The sequence below is a fragment of the Stegostoma tigrinum genome, chromosome 3 (genome assembly GCF_030684315.1).
Source record: "Stegostoma tigrinum isolate sSteTig4 chromosome 3, sSteTig4.hap1, whole genome shotgun sequence".
Classification (NCBI taxonomy): domain Eukaryota; kingdom Metazoa; phylum Chordata; class Chondrichthyes; order Orectolobiformes; family Stegostomatidae; genus Stegostoma; species Stegostoma tigrinum.
Window position 1 is genome coordinate 16,286,200 of NC_081356.1, and position 13,332 is coordinate 16,299,531.

Here is a 13,332-nt window from a genome sequence, read left to right on the forward strand (position 1 = left end):
AATGACCCAGTCCACGCCCATCACACCCTCATGTCTGACCTTACCACACACTATTCCCAGACCATAACTGCACTCACCAGAAATCTGCAGAAAGACCTGCATACCCCTTACATTCACACCATCTCCAACAGGCTGCTGTGCAGCCAGGCAGGCACTGTTATTCTGAAGCTATCCCACTCACTGACAGACAGTATCAGAAGATGGTGGAGAAGGGGAAGGTGACATCATGGTTCTCCAGCAGGGAGTAGGAATTTCTGCAAGACCAGCAGAAGAGGCAGCCTCATTACCTGGGTGCGAGGGAATAGCCAGCAGAGCCAGAAAAAGGTCAGTGGCTGTCTCTGCTTTGCCAGACTAAGTGCCACACTCTTCTCTCAGCTATCACACACTCACTTGATTTCTGCGATTGTATCCACGTGCCACACCCTGCCATCACACCAACTGCAACATCTTTCCTCACTACGTTTTATACACACACACACACACACACACACACACACACACACACACACACACACACACACACACAAACACAGGGCACACACACACATACAGAGATACTGTCGCACACACATACAGACATACACACATACGCAGACACACACACGCAAAGATATAGACACACACACACAAATATACATACACACAGGCATACATACAGACACACACATATACGTACAGACACACACACACTCCCTTAGAACACCTCACCATCTTTCACTACCCTCCACCAGTACTATCAGCCCTGTGTATCCACTTGCATCGCACTTAAGTCCCCCCTTTTTCTCAGAAGAGAGCCCCTAACAGGGCAGAGTGAGATGTACTGGTGGGGCAGTACCTAACATTTGGTTCCTTTGTCCCTACAAGGAAAGAATTCTGGCACTCACAAGCAAAGACTGGGGCCGCCCCCAAGCGAAGGCAGAGACGTCCACGACCCACCAAGTGATTCCCACTCTTCACTCCACTGTGACGGTCACATTAATCCGCTGTCAGTGTTGCCCTTTGTAAACCATTTCTAAGCACTGAAAACCATGCCTTCTCTCCCAATTGTGTCTTGCAGGTTAGGCCGGCATCTCCATGACCTCTGCAGAGAAATGCCCACCCCAGGAGTGCTCTCCTGGAATTCCAAGGACAAGAGTACGCAGGCCTCAGAGGAAGCATCTGCAAAGCTGCCTCCTGCATCACCTTCTCAAGCCCAGATACAGACAGACAGCTCAGTGGGAACACTTGGTATCATGAGTGTGGGAATAGAAGCTGGTGAGAACCTTACTGCAACAGATATACGGCTGGATGAGGAAAAAACATTCCAGGTTGCTTGCATTCAGAATGCTGCCCAGGAACCAGGTACCTGCTCAGTCCCAGGCAGAGGGAACGTGACCAGGGCTTGGCAATCAGGCATGCACTCCAGGTAACCATTCCTCACAAGGAGGCAGGGTAGTGCCAGGACGCACACAAACAGAGGAGAAGGTCCTTCAGAATTCTACACTCAGGACACTCCAGAGGTGGGCAGTCCTTCCACCTTCACTCTGCATGCACCCCCATACAGCTCAAACCACTGTCCCCCCCCTTCCTTGAAGGGTCAAGACAAGGAGGTTCAACAAGCAACGGGAAGGTCACGGCCGTCCAGACATAAACTCCCCTGGGGGTCACCCGACTAAACCCTCAGTGCCAACAGGCTTCACTCCAAACAGGCTCCCGCCACCCCATCAGCAGAATTAAAACATAGGGAAGATAAATGTGTACTTGCAAAAAAAAATTGACAGAAATGAGTCTGAATATTTTTATTAGCCGAGACCCATTTGACTCATATAATAGTTAATGGCATTATTCAAAACAGAGCATGGCATTCTTGTAGAGTTCCACTCTTGAACACCTTCCAAACAGGTTAGTTAGATATCCTATCTCGTGTTGTTTTGTTGGCCATTCTGAGCAAACTGTTTGCTATGTTTCTGTGCGTAACACCCAGACCCCAATTCAATTATGGTCATGTATAGAATTATACAGCACAGAACGAGGTCAATTTAGTCCTGTACCAACTCTTTGCAAAAGTAACCCAATTAGTTTTCGTCTCATTTCACTTCATTAGTCTCGTCCTCTGTTTTCCCGTTGCCCTGCATTCAGTTGGTTGTAATGTGCCTCGAATGGCCTGAGGAACTGTTTGATCATTTACAAATGCTAATTCTTGATTTCTTCCTTTCATATTAAGGTGGTGAGTCCTGGGAAGTGCAACTAGAGACGGTCTGTTAACAGAAAGGCCTTTCTAATTCTCCATAGTGCTGTCTGTGTCAGTGACAGAAGGGAGGTCATCATCCCAGAAGAAACAGAGGCAGCAAAGAACAGATAACGGTGGTGTAAACTGCAGCCTACTCAGCTTGAAGCCTATATACCCTCACTGAACAGGTGGTGATCAGCTTTGTAGGTGACATGAGCTCCATAGTGCTGGGTTTATTATGCAATTTTTCAGAACTTACACGTGACCAGTCTCATGAGCAACTACAAACGCTGAAGAGAAGCCATCCTCATGGTTTAGGGTACAACTGCGAACTGGGTGGCACATTCCAGTCACTGGGGCATACCCTGCAGAAGTTCAAAGAGAATGAAAAGCAGCAAGGGTGCAAGTTAGTAAAAAACAACAAAACTGACACATAAATTGAAAATGCAAATTGTCTCTTTCTCTCGATGTCTAAGTTAGGTTACCAGTGTTTGTCTTCAATGCTACAGTGCCAGCATAATCCATATTATGTCTGTAACTGTACAGAGTTAATGTACATTACTAACTCAAAATGTTGGAACTGCCTACCTTACAGACTACCTGAACCTTCACTACACAGTGCAGTGGTTTTATTCAAAGATCAAGTGTCAATTTCTCAGAATCAACAAGCACTGGCCAGGTCCTACAAATCTTTATAAAATTGTTGAAATAAAAACAGAACTTTACAGAAATACTTAGTCTCCCTGGGGAGAAATAAAGTTAACATTCAGGTGAAAGGTCATCGGCCAGAAACCTCAACTCCGTTTGCCTTCACTGTTGCTCCTTGGGCTGGCTGAACATTTTCTGTCTGTACTTCTGATTTCCAGCAATATTTGTATTTGTTTTCAAAACTGCAGCTTTGTCTTGATCTGCATAGAGTCAGTGAAATCCGGAATTCAGCTCCAAGTCTCACCCCACAATCTCTATCCACATGCAGTGTCTACCATCCAAGAATTTTACTTCCTCCTCACTGCCCTCTTCCCCGGTACCCATGCTATGTTTAATCCATCCTTAACATCGATGGCCACCATCTCTCTCGTCATAGGGGCTGGATTTAGTGGAGGGGGCCAAGATTTTGGCTACTAGGTGGAGGTTTGGCAGGAGCCTCGAGCTGTCATTGTTTGGAAAGGTCACCAAATTGCATGGCACTCAGGCACTTGCATGGTCAGAGGTTGGGTGATCAATGACATGGAGGGCTAAAGTCCTGCCCCCCGTGAGCTACAAGCCTCAGCAAAGGGCAGCAGCTCTTCTCTGGCTCAGTAGGACCACTGGGCAGGCAGTGGCTGCTGAAGGTATGACACCCACTGAATGCCTTGGATTGAGGAGGAACTGATAAATGATGAGGGCAAATCATGGGGTTCAGGTTGTGAGCGAGAGAAACCCACATCAAAGGTAGGGTCAGGCTTTCCTCCGGACCCCAACCCCCACAACCTTTCCAATGCTGTGTCCCTCAGTCAGGGAATTTAATCCTGATAAATTCTACTCATAATAATTACTCACCTGAATACCTCATCAACTGATTTTTTCATTATTCAAGATATGCTGCAGAAGTTGGAAAATTTCCTGTTCTACATGTTCACTTTGGGAAAACTGCCTCAGGAGGCAGGGTCTTCATTGTGGGAGCAAAGTTGCAAGCAGAGTTAGGCCAGCTGCTTGTGAATGAGTCTGTAAGCAGCCATAATGGCTGACAGGTACTGGGGGTGTGGTGCTTAAAAGACAGGTCTCAGTGCTGAGGGACATTATCCCAGTCAAAATAAAAACACAAGGACTCTCTCGTCCTGATCCTTTGCAAGTATGCGTTTTCAATTCACACCTCCCATGTCCCAATTAAAGGGATGATCAGGCAGATATTTGAAAGTATCAATGGCTGAAATTGTAAGTATGTGAACCCTCTTTATCTTGTGTAAATAAACATTGCATAATTTTCAGAATAGATTGGACAACAGGAACTGTCAGTAAAGCCAAGTTTTCCCTGTGTCAGAGCTATTTGAACAATCTACTGGTCATCTGAGTTCTCAGATAAGACTGGTAAATGTGAAGGGTAGCTTACCATGAGGGGTATGGGTGAGATCTTCTGAGCTTTTCTCTCATCCAAGCTACGATCATGACACCCGTAAGATGTTGTGTCCTTTGAAAGCTGTCTCTATGCCATGTACATTATGGGAGTCTATCCCCTGAATAGACCAGGCCAGCTCACAATACAGCATTATAGGTTCATGGTCAAATACCCTTAAATAGCACTAGAGAAAATCAGAAACACTGGAGTACCAACCACTTCCAGAGTCTCTCCAATTCCATGAAAATCCAGTTCTGTACGTGTTTTACTGCGTGGCTGTCTCAATCCATATGTAATCATACCCCTCCATAATTACACCACCCTTAAGAATACTCAATTATTTCCCTTTCTCTAAATTATCTTTGGGAGGTAGGTGATGGTCCTTTTTGCTCTGGGAACATGAAGAACCAAACATGCACGGAGTCTGTGGATTTGCATATGGACCAGAAGGGATAAAGCCTAGCATGGCCCTTGCCCCAACAGGGGTGGCACAGTGGCTCAGTGGTTGGCACTGCTTCCTGGGTTCGATTCCACTCTTGGGTGGCTGTCTGTGTGAAGTTTGAATGTTCTCCTTGTGTCTGTGTGGGTTTCTGCCCACCATCCAACAATGTGCAAGTGGATTGGCCATGCTAAATTGCCCATAGTGTCCAGGAATGTGTAGATTAGGTGTGTTAGACAAGGTTACAGGGATAGAGTAGGGGGATGGGTCTAGATGGGATGCTCTGGATAAATATTGACAGGAGAAAATGAGGACTTCAAGTGAGCATTCATTGGTTATGTAAGAGTCAACAACAGACTGTGCAAATGACACTTTGTTGCATTCCCTCTAAAATAAATATCTCCTTCCTTGGCATGGAAACAAAAACTATACAGAACAGTCAGGGGTGAGCAGAGAGCACAGAGATTTAAACTGCAAGGGAAATTAAATACCTGTATCATCTTACAGGTTCGCATGGATTTTCATATTTTCTCCTGTTTTGTTTTGGCATTTAATGTTAGTGTTATTCGCTAGTTGTAAATATTACATACAATTTTTACAAATATTCTTTTAAACATTCAATGACATTGTCACTCACTAACTCTAAGTGGGATTAATTTTTCCTATTTAATGCTCATGATTCTTTGTTAGTGAATGCGGCTAAGTGAGGTAAGTGGGCACCCGGTGGGGACTTGAGGTGAGAGATGGTAAGATGACATCTAGGTGGGACGCCACCTGAGTCGGCAAATTTTTTGGGAGCACTAGCTTTTTTTCTGATAGAACATTCCAAGTCTGTCACACAGAAAGGCCTCAACCTGGTTGACTCACTGACAGATTGCGAAGTCACCAAGACCAGGAGAATCGTAGAATCCCCACAGTGCTGAAAGAGGCCACTCCATTAATCATGCCTATGCTGATCCTCTGAACAGCATCCCACCCAGGCCCAGCTCTCACATCCTACCCCATTATTCTGCATTTTACCACATCCAATCCACCTAATCTGCACATATTTGGAGCACCAAGGAGAATCAGATAGAGCATGCAAGCTCCACACTGATATTCACTGAAGGCCGGGACCAAATCCAGGTGCATAGTCCTATGAGGCAGCAGTGCCAGCCAATGAGCTACAGAGCCATCTATTAGGGCCTGATGGAGGTAAAGGAGCAATATATATTGGGAGAGTTGGACTTGGGCACAATTTAGATCACAGCCACGAGCCTCTGGATGAGCCCAAGTTTATGATGATGTAGTCCTGCATCTCAAGTGAATAATTAGCAAAAAGGATTAATGTTGATATCTCCATGGAGACATGGAGACAGAAGTAGACTTTGGCAGATAATTTAGACCATGACAAAGGAATTTCAGACTCAATGAAGGGAAAATAAATGGTTCCAATATGATGAGAAATAAAACCTCAGAAGTGAGAAAGAGGAAGTTCAAATGCAGTAGAAGGAAAAGGCACAATGGAAGTGAAGAAGGCATAGGCTGAACAAACACTGCTAAGAGTTATAGAGAAAGTTTATCAGTCACAGTGATGGACACGGAACCACAGTTTGAAGACTGGATCGGTGAGGAGCAAGGCTGAACTAAAGGCAGCAGTAAGTGCTGAGCCTGGGGAATGTGCCAGTGAGTAATAATGTTGCAAAGCCACAGCAATGAGTATTGAGGTTAGGAACAGCAGCCATGGTTGGTTCAGACTGAGGCCACAAATGAAGTGGCATTTTTGGGCCTGTTGGCCTGTTCGTCATTCTGAAAACCTTGTATTCTTATGACAATTTCTTGAGAGAATGTCAAAGCACGTTTGCAGTGAGAAGGTTATTGCAGTCTCTGAGACTGTTTCTTGGTTTTGTACTAACGCTTGCTTTGCTGGACAATGCACACTAGTGAAGAACTCATAGATGTGAACAGGAACATCCTTTCAGCTGATCTGGCATAAAAATATTTGGGACTCAATGCGGTTCAGTATCTCCAAATGGAAATCATTATGGTCAGTTGACTGGTGGGAATGTAACTCAGGAAGCAAAGACTTTCCCTTTGTTGCCCAACACAGACATATGGAATGATTTATACTGTGAGATGGTTTACAAATCTCTGTTCTTTTAGCATTTTGTAATCAATAAAAGAAATAGATCTGTCCTTTATATTTTTGTGAACATTCGAATTTTGGGGATTGGAGGAGAACACAGTGTTCAAATGACAGCAGTTCAGATTGATGGCATTTCCCTCTGTGACTAGTTTTGGTTCCTCGGTACAAATCCAGACAGATCATTGAAATACAGCCTGTTTAGTAAAGTATACAGAAGCTTAATGGTTTCCTGTCCTGGGGGCATATTTTCAATTATATGTCTTAGATCTGACCTTGTTAAGGATTTTCCTTTTTTTTAAAGGTTTTCCTTTTGAAAATCGATTCAGGACTCAGTAGAAACTGAAGTGCCCTATTTATCTCCACTGTCCCAGCTCAGTTTGAAGCATTATCACTGGGTCTGTCGTTTCATTTGGAGAGGCAACTTTAAAATATGAGAGGAAGACAATACAGTGACCTCCATTTTACAGGCATACCTATCAGCATTCACAGTCATCAAACCACTGAATCGTGTCAGCTCAGGAGCGTGGAAATTTGTGAAATAAGAGATTGGGCAGAATTTTCTCTTCTGAAGCTAAAAGTCACGGCAGGTCTGAAATGCAGAGGGGCGTGTGTGCAAGGGCTTTGTGGGGAAGTGGGAAAGTGGAGTTGAAATCATGCTAGAAGAGCAGAATTGATGATTCTTTGCCTCCTGCATGTCTTTTGTTCTCTATATATCTAAATCCTCTTATTCCTGTTTTCATTCTGATAAATCTCCCCGTCACCCTGCCAGGCCCTTTGTGTTTTTTTTGTAAAGTATCATTCCCAGAATTGGTTGCAATGTTCCAGTTAAGGTCTGACCAGTGATTAATTTTCTCTTTAAAGCTTGAAACAACAGGACCCCAAAGCACAGCACACTGATGCATTCAGTACAAGGGAGTTTTGGAACATTAAGGTGTGTTTCTGGAGAGCAAAGGTTCATATGTGAAGAAAACATAAGGCCAACCTCAATCAAATTGCTTGTTGTGTCGAACAACTTACTTTTCTAAGGGCAAACAAAATCTTTCATTATGAGTGAAACAAATTTGGTTTTGAATTGTATTAAAATAATTCAATTCTCAGGGGCCACAAAATCATTTAAAGGCTGACAGCTTTGGGTCAGCTTGGAGTGACAGAAAAGAATGCGATTGAGAGGTCCAGTCAGACATGATGTGGTAAAAAGGAATGATATTTGTTCAAGTATCAGGAGAACTAAACATTCAAATATTCAGCAGCAGAAGGGGAAAGTGGTGTTGACATTTTTTCTCTTGTGTGTGTACTTTAACTGTGTAATGACCGTTAACTCATCATGGAGGAATTGCTTAGATACTCAGACTTCAGATAAGACCACCCATCCTGAGACTAATTTTTGCCCATTTCTCCCAAATGTGTAATTTTATGGATGTCAGTTATTGCTCAGATGTTGCATTCTTGCAATAGATTATGGCTTCAGATAGCATTCTGCGGGTGAGAATCAGCAACTATACTTCTGCTGGATGGCAGGATATGGATGTAGTGACTACAATGAGGTCAGCAGGTGGACCTCAGAGAATATGTGTTCCCTGATTGGACCAGGTTAACAGCCCCTATCAGGGAGACCTGACTGACAGATATAAACAGGAGGTTCCGGTCACTCTGAGAGCTGCTCACAAGGAAGATGCATCAGTGTCAAGGACTTTCTGCATGTAAATTAACGGTGACTTGGTGACAGGATACCAGCCTCTGTTGAATTATTTCAGTCTGGTTGGGAAACAAGAGGATACGTGGCTGGAAGGTCCTTTGCTGAATTTTTTTGCAGGCGCCTGCCTTTTGACCGGCTGGGAAGGTAAATTAATAACTGGTCCATCAAATGGTCAATACGCAGTAGCAAGCCATTTGACTTATCATTTCTGTGTGTGCCCTTTGAAAGAGCAATTTATTTGGTACCATTACCTCGTTTTTTTTCTGTGCAATCCATTACATTTTTATTTTTTTAAATAATGACACCCAACATGGATGAAACATTGCAGGGATAACTCATAGCTAGCACGTGGACAAAATAGTGACTGTGGTTGGGATGTTGGATCAATAGTGCAGACCATACGGAACATCAGACAGATTTATTGCTATTAACAGGTCTCAAATATCAAAGACAAAAATACTGCCACAAAGTGAAAGAGTGAATTGTTTTCTTTTTTTAAGATGTGCTTTCAGGATCCTGGCAGCATTGTATTTATTCCAAATCTCTTTGAATTGCTGCAGTCCTTAGATGCCTGGTAGCTAATTCCAGGATACTTCTCTGCTATAAGATAACAATTTTGGAATTTGCAAAAATGCCAGAATCACTAACAATTTCTTCCTTTGTGGTGACCAGGTTTGGTTTCTTTGGGATAGAATCCATTTCCCACGATGACCAGGCCCTCATACCATCACAGTCTCCAGATCTAGCCCCTGGCGTGACTGGAGACCATCACTGTTGTAAGTTTGCCCCGATGTTTTAGTGGCCATAGTCTTGAATTTAGCTAATCATGTCCCATTGCGATGTATTAATACTGCCTTCGTATCGCACTTTTAAAATAATAAAAAGTCCCAAGGCATTTTGTGGGAACATTACAAAGCAAGGTCTGTCCTTATTGTGACCAGGTGTTATGATGGTGGAGAGTAGCTCTGCAATTACACCATTAGGTGTCCATAACCTGTCACTGTGCTGCCAGAGCTGCCTTTCTAGGTAAAGTTTCAGCTTACTTTTGTACATTGTCGAAAGAACCGTGCTTTCTTCTAAAGCAAAAAAAGCCCACAAACGGATTGTTCTTTAAAAAACTTGGATTGTAACTCTCTGTACAAGGCAATATTCAAAATAGAAGGAGCCCACGGGGTGGGTTGGCGGTGAATAGACTTCAGAATACCTCGGAAAATTCAAAGGCAGGATTGACCACAGAATAGTCAACCCACAAATGGAGGGGGACAAGATGCTGAACAAACCATGGTTGAACCTCAACAACAGGGCAGCAGAGCAACCTGTAAATGAAAGAGCAATTAGATGAGTTAGTAATTGGAAGTGAAGGAGGTGCCTGGGACAAATCTGCCAGAAGGCCAACAGCTGAGGCTGAAATCTGGTTCTGGGAATCTGGGCTGGTGACTGGTGTTTGCTCAAGGAGCCAGGACCGGGGACCAAAGCCAGCTCCCTTTCTGCTGAGGCCAGGGCACGGTGGAAGGTGGTGTGGTGCGGAGCAGCCACTTTTCTCTGCTGAGGTGGGCCATCTGCTGGGCCTGGGGTTAGGGTGTGTGTTGTCATTGCAGGGGAGAAAGAACGAAGCGGCATTGGAGCCAAAGAGAGACATGGAGTTACATGGGTCATGGAAGGAGATAGGGAGCCTGCAAAGGGGAGGAGGGACACAGAGAGTTGGCAAAGGGAGGTGAGGCAAGTAAGGCTGTGGTGGGGGGATAATAGTATCAGAGATAATGGGAACTGCAGATGCTGGAGAATCCAAGATAATAAAATGTGAGGCTGGATGAACACAGCAGGCCAAGCAGCATCTCAGGAGCACAAAAGCTGACGTTTCGGGCCTAGACCCTAGATGAAGGGTCTAGGCCCGAAACGTCAGCTTTTGTGCTCCTGAGATGCTGCTTGGCCTGCTGTGTTCATCCAGCCTCACATTTTATTATCTAAGGCTGTGGTGGGTTTGGAAAGAGAGGAAGGCTACAACTGGGAGGAAAATAGAAAGGTGCCGTTAGGGGATGGAGTGCAAGGGAGGTTACAAGTAGTGAAGAAAGAGCAAGGACACAAGAAAGAAAGAGAGAAACGGCCACAAAAAAGTGACAACAGTGAACTAGTCAATAAACGACTATTCAGTTAACTGGAACCCAGTAAAACTTGAAATCAATGAGATAATTAACTGCTTACAAAGGAATCTAAAATTTCCATCATAAAGCTGAATAAATTTTGCAGCTATTTCATGTGGATAAATGCGGTCGATGGTGTGGTAATGAACGCTACATCAACTATGGTTAATTGAGGTGTATTACAAGGGGTAGCAATGGTTTGATTAAACTATTGCAGCTTTGGAGAATGTGTGACGGAACCACATCAGGATGATCTCAGCAATCTCTAAGGTATGATTAAGGTATTTGTCGGAGAGTTGTTTTGAAAAATACCTTTGTTGCTAACCTCATGTCAGGTGTCAATTTAAATATTTTTTCGAAACTCAATGCATGCCTTGTGCGTTGTGACTTTAATCTGAATGGAGGGTTGATCATTATTGATGATAATATTAAGTTTTGCTTCTATGAGAGTCAAATTGCCCTATGTGTCAATTCAGACACAGAAGGAGTATATGACCATATCACCTGATATGTGAATTAGTGCAAATAAAAATTAGCCCCTAAAAACCCAAAAAAATCCCTTATATTCAAAAAGTAGCCCTTGAGAAAATTTCAAGCAGAGTCCTGGTGCTATTACAATAATGAATCCCTTGCTAATTTCATTTAACCTGTCAACAGCCTTATACAGTACCTTGCATACCCGCTGGACCGAAATCTTGCCTTGTTAAAAAGATGGCATGGTCATGATGCTCTGAGTGGTTCGGGTTTGATTTTTGCTGAGAATTGGCCCAGCGGCAGACATTCTCCAAACTTCGAGATGGATTCCCTCTTTCGATCAAACTGATGGACTAATCAGAGAATATTTCATTGTGTTAAGTTTTCATGAGCTGACGCGTTCCGATGTTTGAAATTAACTGGATGACCTGAGGTTTGCTACTGGACAATAGTGGTTGTGCTTAAGATAAGGAATGCTGCTACTCTCCCTGAACCTCCAGGGTGAATATAGGGCTAAAATTCAACGGATGGCAGATTTAAATGTGTAGTCACGTGCACAGTGGCAGTGATGTTAGCCTCCTCCTAGGCTGACATTATTTCTCAGAGCTTAATGAGGGCAATTCTGAGAAGCTTAATTCTAAAATTCACCTAAATGTAAGCACAGTATTTCAGATGGAGCTACCTTGTAACCTGGATTTTATGCTTTGTATCATTGGTAAGGCTCCATGCTGAGAACATGGGTTTTGACAAGCACACTTCTCTTCATAAATAAGAGGCTGAATGTTACCCATTATCAAATTATCCTCTCGGAACATCTTGGTCATCCAGACTCCAAAGTACAAATAAATCAAATAGAACACTGGAAAATATACACCCAGCACCATTTGAAAAAGAACCAGTGAAAGCAGAAACCAAATGTATCTCTGCAGCCTAGTGAGTCACCAGAGCAAGAACACTCATCAAGGATCTGGGGGTACAATCATCACAGGATGCAAGTGCTTTGGAGAGGTCAGTGAGAGGGTCAATAGGCCTGAAGATGACCAGCAAACAAGAGACAAGTTGACAGAAATCGTTTTGACATGTCAGCGACATAGGCACAGTATTATGGTCAATGTTAATGGAAAGGAGATTGGACTGAATAGAGACCTCTATCTCAAAGTTGGAAGAAGGAAATGACCATATCCCTCAGAAATGAGCACTTCCATCAGCACTGATGGGCAAGCATTTTGTTAAAGTATTATCCCATTGATGAGGTCATTAATACTTGGTGTTCTTGTATAATTCTCTGATTTGTTCTCTATTTGACATGATGCCTACAAGAAAACTTACTATTTTGGACTCCTTTAATGTAGAGAAAGAAAATTGTGATGCTATAGGATTTGGTGCTTCATGTTGAGATTTATTCTGTGCAGAGCCACAAAGAGATATGCACCAAATCTTACCTAATTTGCAAACCACAGAAGAAAGCTGTTGGAACATCATGCCAGCAGCCAGCCTGATTTTATGGCACCCTAGCCATATTGTCCCCATTGTGGACCTAAAGGGAAAGATGTATCTGGGGCATCCCTTGTTGGTGTCCTTCAAAATTGTTGAATGTCACCAATCCCTCAATGACCAAGTCTCTGTAAGAGATGAAGTCACTTTCCACTCAGTGATATTCCACAAAAATCTTTTTTGAATTAATTGAGTACTTCAATAACTTGTGAACTACATCCTGAAAGAACATCTAATACAGTTGTCAGTTTTCCTCAACACCTGCCATAGGGGTATAATCAAATAATTTACAATTCAATACCCCACACAGAAGAAAGATGAAAAATTTAAAATGTCCCATTTTGAAATGTAAAGATATTTCAAAATGTCACATAATCAGCATGAACCTTCTCACACCTTCTAATTTGTCACCTTTCTTGTAGATCATTTCAGCAAAAATAAATGTTAAATAGAAATTTCAAAAATCCGATAGACTGTGAACAGTTTGATTTCAATCTTACCTTTGCGTATCCCAGCATAATCATTCGTACTAGCACAACATTTACATGGGCTCCCAGTGATTTATCGTGGTAAATTTCATTAACCTGACAATGAAAAAAAGGGAATAGTATTGAAACTATTTTAACTTTCAGAATACCCATATGTTTCCAGGAACTGTC

At 43.0% G+C, this 13,332-nt stretch overlaps 1 protein-coding gene across 4 annotated transcripts in view; it reads right to left on the reverse strand.

Annotated features, from left to right (window-relative positions):
• LOC125450919 (A disintegrin and metalloproteinase with thrombospondin motifs 3) overlaps positions 1-13,332 on the reverse strand; it is a 223,626-nt gene that overhangs the window by 60,382 nt on the left and 149,912 nt on the right. For all 4 annotated transcript variants that reach the window (XM_048527310.2, XM_048527311.2, XM_059643498.1 and 1 more), the window contains 3 exons: positions 13,174-13,257; positions 11,376-11,532; positions 2,469-2,574 (listed from right to left, as the gene is read on the reverse strand). In XM_048527310.2, the coding sequence (XP_048383267.2) occupies positions 2,469-2,574; positions 11,376-11,532; positions 13,174-13,257 (347 nt within the window). The remainder of the gene's footprint in view (positions 1-2,468; positions 2,575-11,375; positions 11,533-13,173; positions 13,258-13,332) is intronic.